The 22,895-nt window shown below is 36.1% G+C and overlaps 1 protein-coding gene across 9 annotated transcripts in view; it reads left to right on the plus strand.

Moving 5' to 3' along the window:
- Positions 1-22,895, plus strand: part of tead1b (TEA domain family member 1b) — a 49,493-nt gene that overhangs the window by 13,384 nt on the left and 13,214 nt on the right. For 3 of the 9 annotated variants that reach the window (XM_032560564.1, XM_032560566.1, XM_032560565.1), the window contains 3 exons: positions 1,815-2,067; positions 18,803-18,867; positions 21,723-21,938. In XM_032560564.1, the coding sequence (XP_032416455.1) occupies positions 1,920-2,067; positions 18,803-18,867; positions 21,723-21,938 (429 nt within the window). In that variant the 5' untranslated portion in view covers positions 1,815-1,919. The remainder of the gene's footprint in view (positions 1-1,814; positions 2,068-18,802; positions 18,868-21,722; positions 21,939-22,895) is intronic. The other 6 variants (XM_032560567.1, XM_032560568.1, XM_032560570.1 and 3 more) reach the window with 4 other exon arrangements.

The following is a 22,895-nucleotide window of genomic DNA, read 5'->3' on the forward strand; positions in this document are numbered from 1 at the left end:
AAAGTATTGATTTTTTCATCCGCGAGTATCGATACATTAAATCTTACTTTGAGTATTATGTCAAATACACATGAATTAAATGACAGCTTTCACAAAACATTTTTTTACCCAGTTGCACATGTACATTAAAAATGACATGTAATGAAACAACCAGTTACAATGAATTAAGTGATGACATGAAATGGATAAATTACATTGTCTAATGTAAGTGAATAAGATAAAAAAGGTTCCTTTCCTGCATAAGCAAATACACAAAGTCATACAATTAACATTTAGACAAAGCAAATGTATAACAAAAACATTTATTACATCAGTTCAATTAATTCAATCCAAGTCTATGGAATAGTCACAAAATGTCACCAAAATCACTCTGTCCTTCTAAAATCTTTCAGAAAATCGTAAATGTGTTGAATCGTATCGAATCATATCATTTGCTGAATATCAAGATCGATCTATCTATCTATCTATCTATCTATCTATCTATCTATCTATCTATCTATCTATCTATCTATCTATCTATCTATCTATCTATCTATCTATCTATAGATATAAATCCATATATATCTTATCATGAGCAGAATAACACATCGTATTGTATTGTGAGATTAGTGTATTGCTACAGCTCTAAAGCAGGGTAGGATGCCTGTTTGACTGGGGGCAGATGAGGAGGATCATGAACTTGTTGCTGAACTGAACCCATTGAAGAATGTGTTCAGCTCATTGACTCTGTCCAGGCCTACATCCATCTGATCCTCCTCCTACCCGAAGCCTGTGATATTCTTCACGTCTCACCACACATCTTTCTGCTGGAGCTTGCTCCAGTTTCTTCCTCTGTGCCCAAAGACAACTACAGCATCATTTAGTTTCATGATTTGTGGAGGACACAGGTAAGAGAACCCAAAGAGATAAATGGGGGGTTGAAGTACTTGAATGTCCAGATGTTTTAAAAAGTTCAAGGAAAATCTAGAAATATGAGTATGGGATTGTTTTCAGACAAATATTAGTCATTATTTGATAAGATGGGTTTAATGGTTGCTGGAAATCTGTTTAATTTATTTATTAGCAATGTATTTACACACTTTAATAAATAGTATTCTCTGCCACTGTTGTTTAGGGTCACTGCTCTAAGATTAAATTAAAAAAAAGAAAAAAGGAGATCGAGAAATAAAGAATAAAGGTGTTGTTTAAAACTTTAAACTGTTTGAAGTTAAGATATTGTAGTTTCTAATAAATATGGAATGATAAAAAAAACTTTAAATAAATCATACTTTTTCAATATGTATTGCATAAATCATGAGATATACATCTCTCTGCTGCTTATACAATTCTTATCTCACATTTTTAGTTGAACTTCAGACTCATTTACTAAAGATCAAAGAACGTCCAGGAATGTACCAAATGTTGATTTTTGATATTTATATTAAATGGGGAATATCAAATTTATCACAAAATGGGATTACTTTGAGGATCTGCCGGTTTACATAATTAACAACATATTAAAACCTCTTCTTTTGGTGTTCTAAATAGTTCCTTGGTATACAATGAAAGCTGCTTTCGGGTATACTTGATTTCTGCCCATCATCACACTCTTTGTCTATGATTACTCTGTAGCTATTGCAAGTACGTGTTAAAATCCCCTAAATATCTAAATCTTCTTTTTCTAGTCGAATCACTGATTATCTGTCCGTACTTGATTTTCTGTAATTTTTCCAGAAACTAACACTAACTAGTACTGTGCACTGTTGCAAACAGAGGTCCTCTGCTGTACTTTGTTTAATGATGACTGGGTTTCTGTGTTGGTTTGGGAATTCCAGGTCTCTCCCTAGTCTGCTCCAGGCTTCAGCTTGGAGAACCCAACCGCCAAGATTGATCCGAGCAGCTGGAGTGGCAGCGAGAGCCCTGCCGAGGACTTGGAACAGATGAGCGACTCGGCGGACAAGCCTGTGGACAACGATGCCGAAGGGGTCTGGAGTCCTGACATAGAGCAGAGCTTCCAGGAAGCCCTGGCCATCTATCCTCCATGTGGTCGCAGGAAGATCATTCTGTCAGATGAAGGAAAGATGTATGGTAAGTACGGATGTGTGTGACTTTAAAACTAAGCTTCAGTGCATCTGTTTCCTCTAATGTAAGAAAAATGGGCTTTGTGTTTTGGACTGTTTTTTCTTTCCTTTTGGGGAATCTAGTTGAGAATATCAACATGACAATCTTCTATTCATCTGAAGCTAGAGGCAAAAACATGATAAGCTTACCATCAAGAGTGAATCGGCTCCATCAGACGGGCACGAAATCTGCTGGTTACCGCTATGAAAGATTTTATCTCATTTTTGTCCTAGGAATTAATTAAAACATTTCTTGATTTTTTTTGTTTTTCAGATTGTTTCTAGGTCATAGGAAAGATTATACACTTACAGTAAATATTTGTGTTCCTCTTAAGACCTAGTGTCTGTATCTGTATCCAAAAGGTGAGCATTGGTATTTTCCAAATATTGTTCTTAGATCCTTAGCTGTGCTTTTCAGTAAAATATGGTGCAGTGGTGACCATACAGCCAAACTACATGGTTCACATGAGTGCACGTTTATGAGTAAAGCAACATGAACTATTAGCCAGAAGCAGATGGTACCACGGCTGCCACCAGCTGTACTCCCCCCTCTATGCTTCACCCTCCACTCCCCCTTCCCCGTTCCTGGCTGGGTGATGTCATGGAAAGAGGGAATATTTCTTTTTGTGGTGTTGGACTGTCTCTCAGCCTGTCAGTGTGAAGTGAAAGCAGAAAATCCCGCTGAGCATTAGCTTGCAGCTGTCATGCGACCCCTCCGGCCAAACAAAATGTAAATTTCACGAGTTGCATTGAGACCTCTCAGTGGCCACTACAAAGATGTAAGCTCAGACAACACCTCCCTCCCTACAGTCCTTTCCTCCAGCTTCTCCAGCCCAGAGTGTAGCTGTCCATAAACTCGGCTTTCTGCTGTGGATAAAAGCAGGTTTATTTTATTCTAGTTACAAATAAACAATCCTAAAAGGAGGGCATGTTTCTGTTTAATACTAGTGTAAAAAAATCATATAACAATATTCACATGCCCTTTCTGACATAATTGCGACTCGTCAACTTAAATAACCCAATTTAAATTGCATACATAATTATACCCTGTCAGATGTGTCTCTTTTTGTTTCAGAAAACATTTGTGTTTTGAAACAAGCTGAAAGACATTTTTTTTATTTGTGGTTCATGCTGAGGAAACATCTGCATCGTTGTTCGGAGGTTTGTCCTACCAGATGTGCTCTGGATCTAGTTACAGATGTCCCGCCAGTAGCAGTGGCCTCAGGCTGTGTCCCTTTCTTACAGCACGAGGACTACAGGAGGCACCAGTACAGTGTTTTTTTTTTTTAGACATTGATGGGTGAGGAGACAGAAGCACAAAATGAAACTGGCAAAAATAATACCTAGATAAAAGAAATGGGGATGTTTTTGAGCACTTATTTTGTTATTGATGATGCCATTGTACTCCGTCTCTGTAAATCAAAATTTGGTGGTAATGTGTTGCAAACTACTGGATGCTTGTCATTCAGCTTTGCAACTATCGCTGCGTTTTTGCAGCAGTCTTATAACAGAAAATATAACCTATTCCCAACCTCCATCAAGTAGATATCCATCCACTGTTATAACACAAACAATCTGTTTAGTGTGAGGAGTGTTGTTAAAAGAATCCAGTATGTGCTCAAAATTGTGGACAATTTGTCATTGAGCCCTTTAGATTGTGGAAAGAAGCCAGTAAAACATGACAGCGCTGCTGCTGACAGTTCTGAATCAGAGTGCTCCATTAAATTACCTTTTTAAAAATGTCAGTGAAATTAGAGTTATTATGAGTTTGGACATTTTGTTCCACATTCTTGTTCTCTTAAACCACTGAGAGTGACTGTTTTGGCTTGACTTTTTTTGTTTGATTTAGCTGACAGCATACCTTTGGTAACACTTTCTAAAAATGGCCCTGATTTCATGTTGTGCCCACAGAGATGAAGTTGAACATTGGGCTGCAGTTATAAGAATAAATAAAACCTCTGCAGAGTTGTTTTAAGGTAAACTTGTATCACCTGTTGCTGCATACTGTAGGCTACCTGACTGAAATAAATAACTTTTTCATTCCTTTTGGAAAGACAAATTCAACAGTTTGTAATTATACCTGCTTGCCAAATGACGGTGATACGTGGAAATATTTTGACTAATTTGACTGTGATATAGATGCCATTGAAGACTCCAGTGAATTTAACTTTCATTCTAATATGTTTGTCTTTAACATAAAACGACAAAGAATTTTTCCAATCGTGATGCAAGCTACGGTTGCAGCTCTTAAAACACACCCAGTGCCAAAGAAAACCTCTCATGGCATCTGAAGTAAATGGTGGCAAAAAGAAGACAGGTATTTTGTAGTTTAGAGACTCTGGGGATGGCATAGTGTTCCATACACAGAGCTCATCACAAGAGCTGCCCTGAGTGCCCTTAAGCCCTTTGTTATCCTGGGGTAGAGTGCAGTTAATTAGCAACAGTCACTATAGCAACCGTGTTGCAGTACAAAACAATTTCTAATTTCTGCTTCTTAGCCTATTGTGGTGTTTACCTGAAGGGCTTCGAATGTGCCGAGACCAGTGTTGGCTGGCACTGCGCCTTTTGTCTGGGGCTAATTGTGGCAGCGCTGGAAGACACTACATCTGCATTTACTGCTTCGCTAGTGCCGCAGTTTACTTAGGAGAATATGCTTTTTTTTTTTTAAAAAGTGATTCAAAATGGACGACACCACCGACTAGCCAAAGGCCCAAGATGCGGCACTTGCATAATTTACCTGCTGTGCGCGGCTGCATTCATTTATCCTAGAAATAGAGTTGATAAGTGACACAACACGCTTCACTCAAATTGTATGTTTATTCATTGGGTTATGTATTTGCTCTACCCAGCAAGCTAAATATCATTGTCAAATATCTACCAGTTACTGTCGAGCAGAAGTAAACCAGATTTTTTGCCATCTGTAGACAAATATGCTAATACTTCAGCATATTTATTAACATTAGTCCCATTTGTTAGTGCATTTCTGGTAGGGACGTTAGGAAAGATCAGCAGTTTATAATAGTCATTATATTATATCTAATGTTTTCTAATAAAAAGTTGCAGGACAGTAATCAAACCATTAATTTCAAGTCTTCCAATAAAATTGACTCTATATGATAAGGACCCAAATCAAAATGTTATGCAGTTTGACGATCTGATCTTATGCCTCCATCCACATGTCTTTTGATGTAAAGCTTTTCCTATCATCATTCTGCTGTTTGCTCTGCCATCTCATCAGAGGTCCAGCTCAGACCCCTCCTGTGGGAACTAAGTGGCACTTGGTTTGCAGAGATGCCAAGGATGAGTTAGATATAATGAGCAGACCTGGCTTGCCCCTGATGGCCCAGTGCTGTGCTCCTCTGGGGCTCGTCTCATCGGGCCAAGCATGCTCCGAGACGGAGCGAGCGGACCTGATCCCCCCTGCTGGGCAGATAATGAGGAATTCTGGGATCAGCTCAGGCTCCCCTAGTCACCTGCATTCACTCAGAATAGAGTGTGAGGAACTTCATTGCAGGAAAGGCATCACACACCTCTAGAATAATCCCTCGTTTGCTCGCCTGCTATTGTCAGTAAGGAACTACCGTGTTTTCACACACCATGATGGTGAAAAAGTACCAATTATTTTATGGGTTGTTTCTTAAAAGAAGTAACTTTTGAAAGTGTAAATGGAATTAATAAAACTATGGGAAGTTATTTATTCAGCCTTCTTGTGTCAGTATGAAGACTCAAACTCAGGTCTCACTTCTTGGTAATGAGTAGTCATGTGATAACAGAAATGTAAATTTGAATGAATGGTATAATAATCACAATTGTTTTAATGTTGTAGTAAAACTACCCTAAACAACATTACCATAAATGTTCTAGTAGTCTTTCTACACATCAAAACGGATTCTCTACAAGTAAAGCTTAATGAAGTAACAAGAGGGAAAATGGACGAACTACAATTTAACAAATTGAACATAAATGATTCCAGAAGTCTGGTTTTGTCTTTTTTCAACCCAGTCTTGCTAGTAAATGTAATACGAGCAATATACTTGAAATAATGTGCATTTGATGTTTTAAAAAATTATTCGACATTAATCCCCCTGTCATTTAAAAGTAACAGTATCTTGGCACAGGTGTCAGAACATGGTGCATGCGGTCAAATGTAGAATATGTTGTTCTCTGTTCCTCACCAGTTTCAGCACTGTATTTATATTCTTGATATGTCACTGGTTTTGGGTAGTTAAAACAAAACAATAGCACATGATTTTGATTTATTCCTTCTAGTTGTTTATACAAAGAAATGGCATAGTACCTCCCATCTACTGTACATGGCTGTCTTCCCCACAAATCTTGCAATTTCTATTTTAACTTATAATTTTGTCTCCCTGTAGGTTTCTGGTTTTACTGTATTTTCAAAGTATACATTTAAAAGTCTCAACAAACAGATCCTTTTGGGTTTATTGAAGACTTGCTTCCTCCCTTTGTAGATGGGTTTGCAGTGAATGGTTAGATAGCAGGCTGTGGCTCCATGCCTGTATGAATCAGGAGTACTCGGGGTGTGTCTCTGCTCTCTGAGGTCTGTGTGAGGCCCTCTGAGCCAGGCTTCTGGTTTCAGATTGCATGTTCCCAATTGGCTGCTTTTGTTTGACAAAAACACAGTCAGACTCCAGTTTCTTAAAGATGCAGTGTCACTTTTGGTGCTCTATTTACAAAAACTTTTCAGGTTTTTTTACTGATTGCACAATATCCCAAAAATAAAATACTTATATTCTGATGAGACGGTGTAAAATTGGTGGTACAATTTTGTGCAGTCAAAATATGAATGGAATTTTAATGTTACTGCTTTGCTCTCACAAGAACATGGGGACAACACTCAAGCGCTGACACAGGCTGTCATCTCTTTCTGTGCTGGTGTGGAGAAAGGTCTTTAAACACCGAACTGCACCCCTGGAAACAAAGAAGGTCTGTAGCAGTCACTGTAAGATGATCATAACAGTGCTGTTTTATGATCTAATGCTGAAACCGTATCCTTTTCTAAATCAAGTCAAAGTCAAAATGAGACTTATCTTTCAGCTCATACAGCAAAGAGCGCACCACAGAAAAAATTAAACAAATTGACTTTAAAAAACAAAAAGATTAAACCTACTGAATATAGACGAAAGCTTTTGCTATACATAACAAAATCAGCATCATTCTGAAAGAGAAGAAAGCAATAGAAAGGAAAATTATTGTTTCACACAGAAAATTTTAATTATAATTTTAGGGGGTATGTATTTTACATTTCATCCTGCTGTAAATTCGACCAGAAGAATTAAAAGAATAAAATCGTAATGTATCTTTCATTTCATGTCGGCCCTCTAATTTGCTTCTGTATCTATGAAGAGGCCAATTTGTAAATAGACTTTAAATAAATTATACCTTAAAAGCAAGCCCCCACTTATGTTCATAATTACAAAACAACGTGTAGGACATGAAAACCCGTCATGACCACAAAGTTTGACTTTTCATTTATACATATTGGTCGCAGCCAGCATGTCTTTCTTTGTGCTCAGATGCTGAATTGATCCTGAGAGATTGAAAATATTGATTCGACTCAGTGTCTTACTTTGTTGTGGAGAAGAAGGCCAGGGCACCTTCCTGACTGTTAGCACCGTGTTCACACGTTGGACCTGCCACAGTGCCAGTTCCTCAGGAGACTCATAATTACAGCAGTCCTTTCAGATTAGTCCTGTGGCCAGCCCAACTGTGGCCATATATTTCATCCTCTTTGCCTCTCCTAAGAGGCAGACCTCAACACAGTGACCATGGCAGCCTCTACAGTAATGTATGTGATGATAAACGCAGCGGCTCCTAATTGATAGAGTGATTCAGACAAGGCCTTGCTGTGCAAATTGGTCCCCTGTGAGTATATTGCATAGAGTTGGGACCGTAGCAGGTTTCAGCTACAGCCTTGTTTGAGAGGCACAGAGCCAGGAGAGCGGAAATAGAATGGGCTTGGACCCGCTGAGTGATAAAGAGGCTGTCTTTACGTCTGTGTACAGGCACAGTTCAGCAGAGGTTGGCTGCTGTAATCCCCTCAGTGTCTCCAGGAAGGCTCAGGTTAGTGACCTGCTGCTTTGTGATGTCTTGTAAGATTTTCAGAGAACGCCTCACCTTTAATCACCCACTGCTCAGCTAACACATTAGCTCAACCGCTCCTGACCCAGCCTCTGCAATAAAGCCTTTTATCTAGCTCAATAAGGTCATTTGAAGTTAAGTATTGATTTCTTTTGCTCTTCAGAGAAAAATGGATTTTTAAAGAGCTGTTAATTACACTTGCTCACTGCGTTATATCGAGAACTTAATTTCTGTGACTGTATTTTGTAATCCTGGCTGAAACTCAGACGTATGTCAAATGAAACATTTGTGTGCAGAAGCTGATTGTGGCTCAGAATGATGAGAATTTAACCTTATAAAGAGCAATTCAACAAAACAATGCCTTTAAATTCTGATTTTACATTCAAGTGAACAATAGGTCAACACTGTCGATGCAAAATCGCCATGACAGAAGGTTCCTCCTATGCATTATTTGGTAATGGATCATTATTAAAGATCATGCATTTAAGTTCTCAATTCCAGTAATATGTAGATAAAATTTCACTATCCTTGATGTTGACACTTGAAATATAATTTAATTACTTGAAGGGAAAAGTTTCCTAAAACTGGCGAGATAATTTTGTTTGTGAAAACGATCAGTCTGACTTCACTTCAGATTTTATATTAGCCAGTTTTTACCGTTTTCTCTGCAACAACTCTTGCCACATTTAGATCATACTTTCATCTCATGATCTACATTAGTTCTGCACACCTCTGGGATCACCTAAAACCATCCAAATTAAATTGATCCTCTTCTATGGTTGGCTATCATCCAGCCATCCAATCAGAAAGCCATAATCCTTAAACTTTGACAACTTTCTGAAAATAAAAAATAGAAACCGATATACTGTAGATGGCTACACTCAAAATATTATTGGAAAATATGATGTACTTTATCCTTTTTTATTTATTGATTCAAAAGGCATTTTCTGATTGTGTAAATGAAAACATTAACTTAAACAACAGGAATTCCCAGGATTGCTTTGGTGACTGAGAAATATTATGAAGAATACAGAATAAATTTGCACTAATGGAGAAAACAGTTTTGCCTCAGTCTGTTTTCAGTTCAGAAATAAATTCTTTGAAGTAAATAAAACAGTCTTTAGTCTGTGGCTTCTTGTTTCTGCTTTCTGCCCTGAATGGATCAATTTTCAACAAAAGAGCACGAGCTACCACATGTGTGCAAAACCAGAAAACAAGACTTTGAAAACTGCTACTTACAAATTACAGCATGCTATAGGACCACTATAATAATCACCTCCCAGTGTAAAATTGTTACAATCTAAAGCCAAAGTACTATACAAACATTGTTGTGTTTTGTCTCCTTCCCAGTTATTATGTTTGTATAAGTAAAGACTGAATCAAAAACACACACGCCACATTAGGAGAGGATGAAGCTTAAAGCTTTGTGCTTTCCCCGCAGGCATTGAGATGGTTTTCACTAGTTTGAGAGTGTTGTACAGAGGAGGGATTTATGTTGTGTGGCAGAGAATAATGCCGGTCTTTGTTGTCATCGTGGCGTCACACATGCACCCATCATCCTTGAAGTCTTTCTCATGTGCTAACACTTGTGAGCATGAGAGCTCAACAATGCAGGATGTTAAAGCACTCATTTGAGGTCGCTGGTGTATCTTATGATGAGCAGAGATCTAAAATATTTGACTTTAGAGTGAAAAAAGAGATGCATGTGATTTGTTTTGGTGTGAATAGTCATCAATAAGCTAACAATTTTTCCTTTGACCTTCAAGACATGTCTAACATAATGCTGTGAATGGATAGCATGTGGATTTTCCCTTATAAAGGGGACTGTCAGGTTTTCTTTTGAAGCCTGAAGTGAGTGGTTCTTCTGTGCCTGGCCAGCTTTGGCTTCCTAGTGATATTTCAAGTAAATGGCTTGGTTCCCCCTTTTCCTATTCCCAAAACCTGGAGCGAATGCCTTTGTATTGTTGGCTTGGTCTTTTATGATGCTAATGTTTGTCTGAGACCACCGAGTCATCTATCATGGATGACAAGAGAGCTGGGGCACTGAGACAGTCAACTGCTTTCACACCTACATACACATATAGACACAGATATAAAAATAAACCCTCAATTGGATACACATTTTACATTAAAATCATCCATGTTTGTTTTTTTCAAATCAGATAAACCCCATCTTTTGCAAGTCACATTGTGGTTTTCCTAGTGTGCTGTCACCTAGAGTCCAATTATTGATCTCTGACACTGCACAGCATACTTCAGGGACAAAAAAGGCTGGGTTTCAACTTTATTCAGGACCCCTCTGAATAGAAAAGGCAGCTGTATTGACTCTGAAAGCTCTGAGCTCAAAATATACATGTCCACTCAGTTGTAATATTCCCATCATTACCACCAAAAAACAGCTGTTGAACAGTATAGCTATGGTTGATTAATTTGAAAATACGGTAAATGTCAGTGGTATTTTTTCTCACTAAAGACTAGAGCCGGATGTTGACGTTCTTACACACTCAGGTAACAGTCAGCTGTCAGTGAGCCATTGATATTTGCTTTGCTGAACTTCAATCGGTAAGAAAAATCACTCTGATCTGCTTCTCTGTGTAGTCAGTTTGGAACAAGTCAAATTCTTGGGTTTACACAACATTACCTTCTGTGTTTTGTACAGCCAAAAAATGTTTCCAAGTAGCTGGATTTGTCTTTTTTATGGATGTGGAAAAGATGCAGTCTTCTCTCAGGGGGCTGACTGGTAGTGCACAGCAACAGATGGAGGAGTGGAGTGGTATGTGCACCATATATGTTTTGGTCACTGAAATACTTTTTAATTAAAGCTATTTCAACCTGACGGAATAGTGTATTGTGAAAATTTAGCCTGATTAAAATCTGCAACTTTTTAAGGCCTCAGTATACTTTCATTGTGAAAACTAGTCTATACCTGGTAATTAAAAGGATTTACAAGATATCATTGGTTTCCCAGTTTTCAAAAAAAAAATGTACATTATCCACTCTACCCACTCACAGCTTTTGTTTGCCGGGAAAATAAATTATTTATGTCCTCCTTCTCGTTCTTAAAATTACTTGTCTTTATTTGAGGGGTTTGGAGAAAGTCTGCTTGCGGTGTCTGACTTCCAAACTTGGACCTCTCACCAACACTCGGAACACAATGTCTTTTGTACTCTGGCAAAAAAGGTTATTTCAAAAGGAAGCCTTTATTGATCCACTAGATTGCTTTCTAAATGCAGATGGAGCTGTTTTCCTTTATGTACAGCACATATTAGCATAAGTAGGTTTTGCAACTGTGGGAGAGCTATTAATTGTTTGCAGTTTTCTTGTGAACCTTTTAATGTTTGTTCATTAATTTTTCAGTGTTTATTTTTAAGAGAAATAGTCAGTTGCAAATGATTCAAAAGCTGAAGTACCACTTTTATGTTGCTGATTGTTTCTGGCAGACAAAGAAAAACATTTATCAGGTAATTGATAAGGGAAAAAACTGACTTCATCCAGCAGTTGATAATTTTGTTACTTTTATTTTACTTTAAAACTCAGAACTACTAAAACTTGTAATTAACATGAGAAACAAAGATGGTTTTGGAATGCCTTTCTAAATCAATTACAGCTTAATAAAATCTGTATATGTGGTTGCACTGTCCCTCTCTGCTCTGTTCGATCAGACTCCAAATACAGAGAGTCAATTTGAAGCCACATGTACGCAGGCGATCTGCCGGCTGATTCTTGGCCAGGCCCGGTTCTGTTTCATGGCAGAGAGCTGGGCCAGATGTGACTGTGGTTGTGCCTGCATTAGAGGGAAATAAAAGGCTGTTACAGGAAATGGATGCTTTTAAAAAGAGGAAAAGGGGGAAAAAGGGACCAGAGCATTAACCTGTTCAAAAGACTAAACTAAGTCATTTTTTTGACTCAATATATTTTATTTAAATTCGATCGGGTATTTAGGTCATGCAGGATTTTTAACGGCTTTGAGACTGAATTAATATGCAGGCCATTATTGTAAAAAATAAAAAAAAAGAGATTTAGCAAAGCTAACCTAGTTTAGTAAGTTTCAATAAAAATTCAAATAGGAAATTAAACTTAAGCAAAAAAAAATACAAAGTATTAATGTGGGGACATTATTTGAAGTTTATTCAAATAATTAATATTAATAATGAATATTAATCCTCTTTCGATTAATATACAGAGTATTTTTTAGAAATATGAATTAACTACTCTTACTTTATATCTTTCAACTGCTTCACACTAATTTCTAAAAGCAACAAGATGCTTACAGTACAATGTTGTTTAATGAAATTTCAGAAATTGTAATTTAGTCTGGATTTTTAAATAATCCAGACTAATTAAAAGATTATTTAAAAAGTATTTAAACATAATAATAAAAAATTATACTTTTCTTTGTTATGAAAAATAAAAACATATGCTATAACAGAAAATTATTTAATTTAATAATTTCAAAAAACGTGTGGAAACATAGAAAAATGTAAATGATTTTGTTAGTTTTTGCATGAATTTGTTGTTGTTAGCACCTCACACTTTAAATCAACAAAAAAGGCCCCAATTCATGTAAATGAGACAAAAAAGGTCTTTTTACCTGAAAAATATTTGCGTTGCATTATGTGAAGAGGTGATGGGAGTAAAAGTCTAATGCACTATAGGTTTTTAAGAGCTTTGACTCTGTTGGGAGGCTCAGAAAGCCAAGGTTTTTTTTTCACTTTAAAACCTTGTAACTGTTTAAGAGAAAAATCACAATTTCTTGAATGGCTCTGCTGTACATGCAGCTCTGAACCTCAATAAGCTCATGGAGAGAGTTATAAAAATAAATTGTTCTGTAGAGACAGTAGTGGCTCTTAACATTTGAACTAACTTGTGCTGGAAAACACTCACACTATGGCTACAAAATGCATTTTGTGTACACTTCACACAACAACACATCTTTAGACACAGAAGATTAATAGTATATTTTTTCCTTAGCTTTTTTTTTTTTTATCAGCAGTTGGCAACAAAACACTGGAGCCTGTTTTTGCTATTTTTACATTTCTTTGATTACCAATACAGTGCTTGACTTTCTGTTTTTGATTTCATTATAGTTGCATTTATTTGAGCTGGAAAAATGATGATTTATAAGATATAAACCCAACAAAGATTTTAAAAAATACACTGAAAAACTGTATTCTTTTATTTAGTTACAACATGGTGCATTATTTCTTGTCTTGTTTCTTACCTTACCATTGTATGTTCAATATAGACAATACTTCTTCAAGTATGTTCAGACTAAGAGACAGAGTCTCTGTGTGGGGAATCTTGGGTTGGGGGGGTTTGTTTCATATGATTTGTGTCAGAATTTACACAAAACACTGCATGAGATGTCTTCTTATTTTATTAGCCATGTAATTATAACTATGATAAAATACCTGATGAGTAAATATTGTTTTTACAAAGCCATTGTAAGGTATTTGGTTGGTTTGGTATTCCCAAGAAATGGAGCCTTTTTCATGTTGAGGAATACATTGAATTCCTGGATGAGAAAAAAAATAAAAAATCATTTTCTAGGGGACTCTTTTGAGAAAGTTGAGCTTCCATCCCTTTGTGGAGCTACTGCAGGAGTGCCATTCATATGTGATGGATCCTCCAGAGTAATTAAGATTCATGGAGGATGTTCACTCAGACCAGGTTTCTGGCTCCACAGAACAGATCTTTCCAGGAGAACCACAATAAATATTTAATCTTTTTTTTCACTGCTTTGGCAGGAAAATCCTATAAACAGTAAATGTTCTCTTTTCTGAACAGCTTTTGGTTCCTGGACTTTGCTGTGGACTTAACTTATGGCCAAAAACATTTTAAACAAAGAGATGACTTTGTTTAAAAGTCTACAAAAGAATAACCACACTTTTACATAGTTTCTATATTTAAATATTTTGTTAAAAATCTTTTAAATTATGCAGAGTTGTAAAAAAAATTTTATATTCAGTTTTTGATTTAAAGATGTTTGTGATTACAATTCACCTTTTAGAAAATAAGTGATTGACCAACCAAAATTATGTTTCGAAAAGAAAAGATGAAAAACATAGCACATCTTACACAAAGGGTTGCTCATGTCCTGTCCTCAAGAACTACTGTCCTGCAACTAGTAGATGAATCACCCGAATCCAGTGAGTTGCTTGTTACCAGCACTCTGGCATGCTGACATTCAGCCATTTGATCCAGGTGTGTAGGTGCAGGGATATAAAAGTTGCAGGATGTATTGTAGCTCTGGAGAACTCAACCTGGACCTTCATTCCCTGCCCCGTGATGCCCAATGTACCCCTTATTGTTTAAATAGCTTCAGTGAGATACTGAGTATCGGACTGAGGTAGCTTGTCTCATTCCTCACTATCAGCCATGAGATCTTTGAGGAGATGTTTCATTCAAGTACAAGCCATTTACAAGTCACCTTATCACATCTCAACCAGATTGAGATCTTGGTTTTGGATTTGCCCAGGACTCTGTTTCTTCTTTGGTGGACTAACTGGTATGTTTAGTGTAATTGTTTTGTTGCAGCGTTCAGTTGTGCTTCAGTTATTTATTTATTTTTTTTACACAGTCCTGTATTTTTCTCAAACATCCTCTGAAACATGATAGAAGTAATGATGGATTCTGTGATATGTCCTCCACTTGTGGACTATTTTTAGTAGACTGTGGAATGGCTGATTTAAAATTATTTGGGGTTGAGAATCCCTCAGCACACTCATAAGATGCCACAATCTTCCTTCTGAGGCCTCAATTCTTGTCGTGGTGTCTACTTACTCGAGCAGTCGGTGCACACCAGACGAAATATCTGAGTGTCACTCAGAATGCTGAGTAGTGATGTTCTGATCAAATGCACCTGATGTGAACAATGTTTAATTTTGACTATGTTAAGTGGACATACATGTGAGTTTCCTTACCAGAATTTTCATTTTTAATACACTTGACCATTTTAAAAGGTGTGTTGTTGTTTTTTTCTAACATTTCGAAAGGTCCACATGAGGTCACAGGTTGCTATCCATTTTTTTTTTACACAACTTGGCTGCAAAACCAGAAAACACTCAATTAAGATTATATTCTTCACTATTTTTTTACACTTTTTTTCTTATTTATGAATATTTGTATGGTACAGCTACACTTTTGATCAGGGTTAGCTGGAAAACATCTATCACAATGTATTTTTTCACAAATTCAACAGTATTGCATTATCATTCAGTAACCTTACAGCCTTTTATAATTGAAATAGAAATTCTGAATAACTTTCCATAACTTAATAAATAGATTCTTGCAGACTATTGTTTGTCTGTAATACAATTACTTTCAGTGGCTTTGAGTCAATATATTTTATGTTAACAGCAGTAGACTTGAGCTTAAAGCTTGTTCCACTGATTTATTTAAAATAATATTGTATACCCAAATACTTAACAGGTTTTCATTTGTCACCTCTTAGTAGGTGTATATTTTGTAACTATTAGATGGGGAAAAAAATATTTTTTGTATGTTTAATGTGTATACTTCCATTTTCCCCCAACTACTATTGTTTTGCACTGAAGAGGGGAAAACATTCAGGCTTGCTAGGACCCACTCGGCTTTTTTCTCTAGCTTGGTGAAAAGAATGAATTATTCAGCAGTAGGCAAGCTTTCAGCTGCCCATTTGTGTGCTTTGATGTTAGAATCAGGACTTTGCATGAATGCCTGTATTGTCATGTTGCGTGTCTTCTGTGTATGAATTACTGAAAATGATGCTGCTTCATCAAGTAAACTTTGCAGAAAGTGCAAGTCCCCAGATGTTGTGTTTATAATGTGTAAGGACATGTGATGAGGTTCAGACTGGCCTTGGGTAAATGCAGCCTGAAAAGAATGTCAGGGTTGACCAACCAACTACAGCTAGAACTTGAATCCCAACCTTCTACTATTTAAATTGGAGAGTATATGGAAACTGCCTAGACCTTTTTAATTTAATACTCTGAAGGTCTACACTGGCTTTAGAAAATACATTTTCGAGAGTTTGACTTTGTTTTTTTTATACTTGATATAAAAATTCACTAATCATCAGAAAGTTAATCAAAACTGACCAAGATAATGAGAAATAAAGTTAAAGTTTCAACTTCTGACTCGTGACTTCTATACATGTGTCTTAGGTGTCACCCATACACACAAGTTGATTCTTTTAATGCAAAACCATAACAAATATGCACGTGACATGACAGTTCTAGTGAAGATAGTTTTATAAATTTTTGGGACTTGAAACTTAATAGACGTTGTGACGGACCTTTTTGTTTTGTTTGCTGCCGTCTCTACTGCTTTGCAGATGCTGATAGTCATTATGATTCAGGCTGCCTGTCCTAAGATCTTGAAAAGATGAGAGTGTCCATGAACTTGGTTCCTGTTGGCATGCTTTTTTCGTTTTAGGTTTTTAGCCCCACACAAAGCAAAACTTCACTGATAGTTCATTAATCCACAAGCCTATTTTATTGACTTAGCCATATCATAAACTCTCATACCAGAATTGAGAACAATGAGACAAAAAAATTATATTTATTTGTTATCTTTAGGTTTGTAAATAAAATAGTTTACTTTTAAAAATAATTAAATTTAAAATGTCCTTCTGTTTTTTGTGTGTGTTTATTTTTTTCATTACTTGTTTACCAGGTGGGGACAAATTGAAGATTGATCTAGGATTTGAAATCAGGACCTCTCACACCCAAAGCGAGAACTGCACCTTTAGACTTTAAATAATGCTGTGATCCTAAAAATATTTGTGTTTAGGTTTTCTGACACTTTATTCTTCAGGCAATCAAATGATTAGCTTAGATGACATCCTTAGATGGCTCTGGAGTCCTAAGACTGTATGTCACAGAATGCATGGAACAAATAATTTTTTCAATTTAGAGCTCTTAAGTGACTTCCTCTCCAGAGAAGGTCTCAACCTCATTGTGCGTTTCCATGATGTGAATAAAGATGTCCTCCAGAGAATATCAGATGTCTTCTCTCCCACGTACATGTTATCGTGAGATTTCCTCTCATCTTCTCTTTTCTTTTGTAATGTGTTACCTTTGATGAAAAAATCTTTTCCCTCTGATTCCCCAAGATATGCTTTATTAATACACGTGGTACTTTGTGATTCACTTGTCAGAGCAACAGCAAGACCTTTTAATTGATAATGAAGTATAGCTGGAGAAAAAAAAAGCTTCATCCTGACTGGGTTTGGCAAATTTAATGGAGGAGTACTGGAGTGCCATGGCATTGGCTGGCTACAGCTGGACACATAATTAGAGTGCCTCCCTATCGATAATTTGTGTAATAGTTTTGGTTGGCAGTGTGTTATTACCATATGAAAGGGCTAAGCAGGGTCAGTGCATTGCTACAGCAATTAGAGCGGAGCTGAGGGCAGAAGAATGTTTTGGGTGGTTGTTAATTGGAAATTTCTACAAAGCTATGCTTTAATTATAATTGAGTCGGGACTGCACTGTTTTAAACCCAATATATTCAGTTGCCATTATTTTCTGTAATAGCATGAAAAGCTAGGTCTGTTTCCTTTCAAAACGTTGGGCTTTGAAGAGCCTGAGGTGGAATTAGATTAATTTTAAAGGCTCTGCTGCCACTGAGTTTTTTTCCCATGCTAATGGAGCACAGTGTTGTCACAGCAAAACCGGATCTGATTTGTTAAAATGTGCATACCTTATGCTTTGGAAGTACATAGATATGCATCATCTGCTGTATATAATATTATTTTATAACTTTGTGAATTATTTTAGTACACCTTCCTTGGTAAAAGAAATATTTTTTTATTTTCAACAGCTACATTAAGTCAGCTGGAATGTACAAGAGAAAGATTTGGATATAGTATAGCTATTATAATTTTTTGGGGGCCTTACTTTTTCCATACTTTTTATCCAAACAAGAAAAATGCAGAATGTAGAGTCATATAAAATATCTATTGTTATTTCTGTCATTGCTGAGAAACCAAAATTTAAACACAAACAACATTAACAGTATTAAACACTGCAGAAAACAGTCATGTCTTATTCTGAAGGTTAGCTCCATTAGGAGTAACACACTTTAATTCTCTTAAATTTATGTTTTTATAACATCTAATTTGAATTTTTTTGTCCCATATTCAAACCTATTCCAATCAAGCTTTTTTTGGGGCAGGGGTATATTTTATACAGATACAACCATCAAGTATCTTCTGTTCAATGTTAATTTTCTTTCACGATTGAATCATTTTTGAGCTGACAGATGTAAAATTGTTGGTTGCCTTTTTTTCAACGGTTGTAAAACATAGGAGGAGAAACATGTGCCGTGGAGTTCTTGATAGAGGTATCATAAATCCGACAAAAAATAAAGAATTCATTGATTATGCCCATCTATGCATAAAAAGCATATATCTCAAATTTTTATTTGACTTTTAATAGATTTAACAAAAATGCATCACAGTAAAGCATTTATAGAATGAAAGTGATAGGATCAGTCACCTGATTTACCAATCTCTGATCAGTGTGATAGGAAAATTTGCCCATTCCAAACTTTGCATTTCTATATATCTTTTTTCTCTTAATTATTCGAATCTGTTTATCACACTCTTGTTATTTCAGGTCGAAACGAGCTGATAGCCAGATACATCAAGCTTCGGACTGGAAAGACAAGAACTCGCAAGCAGGTAAGACAAGTGACAAGATGCTCCTCTCAAAAAGGTATTGTTTGCGCTTCTTGAAGCAAACAAGAAAGCTAAACAACAAAGTTTAGTTAGCCGATTTATGGGCTTCATTGGAGTTCGTTGATCAAGATTTTTAGAACCTATTATAATTTCCTAGTGCAATTTTTAGAACCTATTATCAGAACTTGCTGATAACAATTACATATCAAAAGATTTGTTTCTTTTTTTACTCTAACAAGGCTGCTATAGTGAAAAAATTTAAATGAGAGAGTTTCATTCTACCCCAATTAATTTATTGTGACATAACACACACATCCTAAGTCTTTAAGTGTTAGGTTGTGTGCATTTTTGTGATTACTTACTAGGAATAACTTAGAGCTTTAAAGTAGCTTTTTAAAGTTCATTAGAAAATACACCAATTGTAAATAAAAGCTAATTGCAGTAAATTACAGTCAGAATTAAGGGATTTCCCTCTGCACTGCTATTTTTATTATTTTAATAGTTTTGTTTACCTCAACCAAAGAGGCAACATTTACATAATAACATAAAATTCTTCTTCTATTCTGATTTCTCCATTTTCTTAAACCTACCTTTTTGATGGATGGTATGTATCTATCTTAAGTAGGGACCTCGAGAGGGCAAAACATTAATATTAATATTCAGTTAGAGAACCTGTTTGTGAAATTTAAAGACTACCTTAAGCCTAAATTTGCCAAGGTGTAGAGGAAATTTGGGCTGGGTACTACTAGTGCCCAGGAAGAACCTCCAAAATGACCTCAGGTCAGGATTCAGATCTTCTTAGTGAAACACAACATTGATAACAACTGTCACAGATATTACAAAATATTTTTCTATTGCAGAGGAAAACAGTTTAACTGAATTATTTCTGCTTATTTTTTATCTGTAGTTGATACATTCTGTTCCCACAACTATTGAAGCATTTAGTTTTATTTACTGGATCCATATATCTTTAAAAACAGTCACATACATCTGCACTCATACAAGCAAATTACTAACACTTCTCTCTCTCTCTTTTATTTTCAAGTTGGATGCATTTTATCATATCAAACGGCACTAGATACTCAGCTGACAACGTGTCTTATTGTTTGACAAACAGAAGTACCGATCGTAAAAAATTATTTGTGCAGGCTTAGTCCGGTGTGTTTAAGACTTTTCCATGTGGGACATTTTGACTCAGGTATTCAACTGAACTGTGGTTTTCCAAAATAACTCTAATCTTTCAAGACAAACATCACATAGTGCTTCATGATCACAAAACATAAAAATTAAAACATTAAATGAAAAGACTGTTAGACTTAGAAAAAATGTATGTAGATAATTAAAAATTATTAAAATTGTATACACTAATAGTGTTTGAAAAGTTATTCATGAAAAAACAAAAGTCCTTAATCTTTGAGTTGTGTTTTGTGTGAAGTGCAGTGTAAATAGTTTTTTCAATGTTCTACACTCCCTAATGAACTTCCTAAATAGGGAGATCCATGCAGTCTTTCCTATCTTAGAGACACTTTTGATCTTTTTACTAACTTTTGATCAACATAATTCAGGTAACTATTGTGCGTAATTAACATAATTAGCAGGTGATTATACATAATATTTCACATCAATTAATTGTCTTGTTTTCTTGTCCTGTAAGGATATTGCTTAAGAAATCCACAAGATGGGTATGATTTTTGGATCAAAGTGAGAGATCGTGAGATTTCCTTAATGATATTTCAGAAAATTATCAAATCTCAATGATATTTCCTTTTAAAAATAGAAATCCCTCCAGGACCACCTTAGTGAATGACTATGATAAACAAGGTGGTGACGGCAGTGACACTCAATCCCTGAGTGTGTATTGATCAGTCTGGACCGGAAAGGCTGCATGGTTTGCTGCTCTGGGACACAGAATTAGGCTTGGGGGTTGTTGTTTACACACAGCTACAACAAGAAACGCTTATTTTCCTGTTGTTTGTGCAAATTGATATTGTAAACATTCCCATTACATGCATAATGGTTTATTTACTCATTCAGAACACAGTGCAATAAATAAATGAGATGTACATGTAGATTTGATGTAGTTTTTGTCTTTAATTTTATCCATGACTTTAAGGGGAATATTTGTGGGAAAACAAGCTGAAGCTGCAATAACTATCTCATTATTGAACCTCATTTAATTTTGTTCTGCAAAGAAGCTAAAACCAAAACATGCATGATTTCTGATGCTTAATAATCAGATAATTGCTACAGTCATTGTTCAGATGTCAGACTAAGGTAGGTCTGTCTTGATATTTGTGTAAATTGCATGCATATTTTTGAACTACTAGGTTGAAAAGGCAGCACCTGCTGATGCTTTTCCATTGAATCCCTTTACTTCTGTTACACTATTCACCTTAAGTGTGATTTGTGTGATTGGAGTCTATGCAGCCCACCACTCAAACCTCCTATTAATGTACATTAATTTTAATTAAAGTGCTTCTACACTGCCTCATTTCTAAGTACAGGATCATTTTGAATTGCGTGAGCGACTAAGGTAAACTTGGCTGCAGAAAGGCCTTGCTCGGCACCAGCAAAATACTAGACTAGCCAATTTTCATTCAGCACACAGTGGATCACATCTGCGAGCTCTTAATGTGTGCAAAAGGAGCCTGCATCTTCCCTAATCAGCTCACTTAAGTCACGACAACACACTGTACATCGTCTTTATTGGTTGTTAGCTTGGTGTGTGGTTTCAGAAGGCTTCACTTATGCTCCTTCAAGTGTTTTTAAACAAAGAAAGAATCTGTGATCCACTCTGAACCTTTTTTGGGGTTTTTCTTGTTTTTTTATTGTACTTTTTCTCTTGTTTTCCAATGGAGGTGTCTAGTCACATACAGGTCTTAGCAAGAAAGAAAGTTCGAGAAATCCAAGCTGCCATTAAGGTACGTCTGGCTTTGCCCAGTTGCAGGGGGCTTTTCATTGCCATGGTTACAGGCTCTTCCTTTGTTTTCCTCCCCTCCCCTACCCCGCAGGTGTCTAGTCACATTCAGGTTCTTGCCAGAAGAAAATCTCGTGAGTTTCATTCCAAGCTAAAGGTATGCGCTTTTCTGCTTTTGGGCTTGTTGGTTGCTGTGCATCTTAAACTTCCTGTTCCTGTGGTGACGGAGTGAATGCATGGTCCTCTGGTTCCCTGTAATCCCTGACCCTCTGCTGACTGTTACCTGTTCAGCCTTTTCTGACGTCCCTTCAATTTCTTGCTCATCTTCTCACCTGGTCATGCTTTCACTGTCCGCCCTGTGAGGTGTTTCTGTTGGTTTCCCTTTACGGACCATTGCTTCAACAGCAGCTGCACATCAATTTAAAATTTGTCAAGCAATAATGAAATTATTATTATTTGTATATATATTATCCAAATGAACGGATATTTGGAAGTTAATTTTTATTTATTTATTTAAAAAACTGGCAGCTATGACAGTCACTTTGCTTTCGGAAACTACAGGCAGTCGAGATTTGTTTTTAGAGGAATGCCACCCATCACTCCATTTAAGCTAAATTTAAGGAGGTTAGCTACCAAAGCTAATAACACTGAAAATTTACAAGGTTGAATCAACTTCAATTGACTACCATTGAATTACTGGTTTTGGCTGCACACTAGTTGGACAAGATATATGTGTTAAGTGAATTTTATGATAAAAATGTGATCTGTGATAAGTAAACAAATATATGAATAAACAGTATTACTTTAATTCTTCTCTGGGTTCTTGCTAATAGTGAAGCCTGATAAACAATCCAGCGAGAGGAAAAAAATACATTTATTTTCATCTCAACAACATGGTTTAATAAAAACGCATCTGTCCACATTTACTGTTTTGGCAGTAAAACAGATTAGTTGTAGTTTCTTACTGACTAACAAATTTTCTCCTAAAACATTTTCTGCAGCATTAAAAATCAAGTATTTTCAAATATATTACCATATATTTGATGGATATATATTATAAATATATTACCGGTATATAATATTTAATGTAATGCAAACAGTCAAGAATATTGAT

This window comes from Xiphophorus hellerii, chromosome 4 (assembly GCF_003331165.1).
Source record: "Xiphophorus hellerii strain 12219 chromosome 4, Xiphophorus_hellerii-4.1, whole genome shotgun sequence".
Classification (NCBI taxonomy): domain Eukaryota; kingdom Metazoa; phylum Chordata; class Actinopteri; order Cyprinodontiformes; family Poeciliidae; genus Xiphophorus; species Xiphophorus hellerii.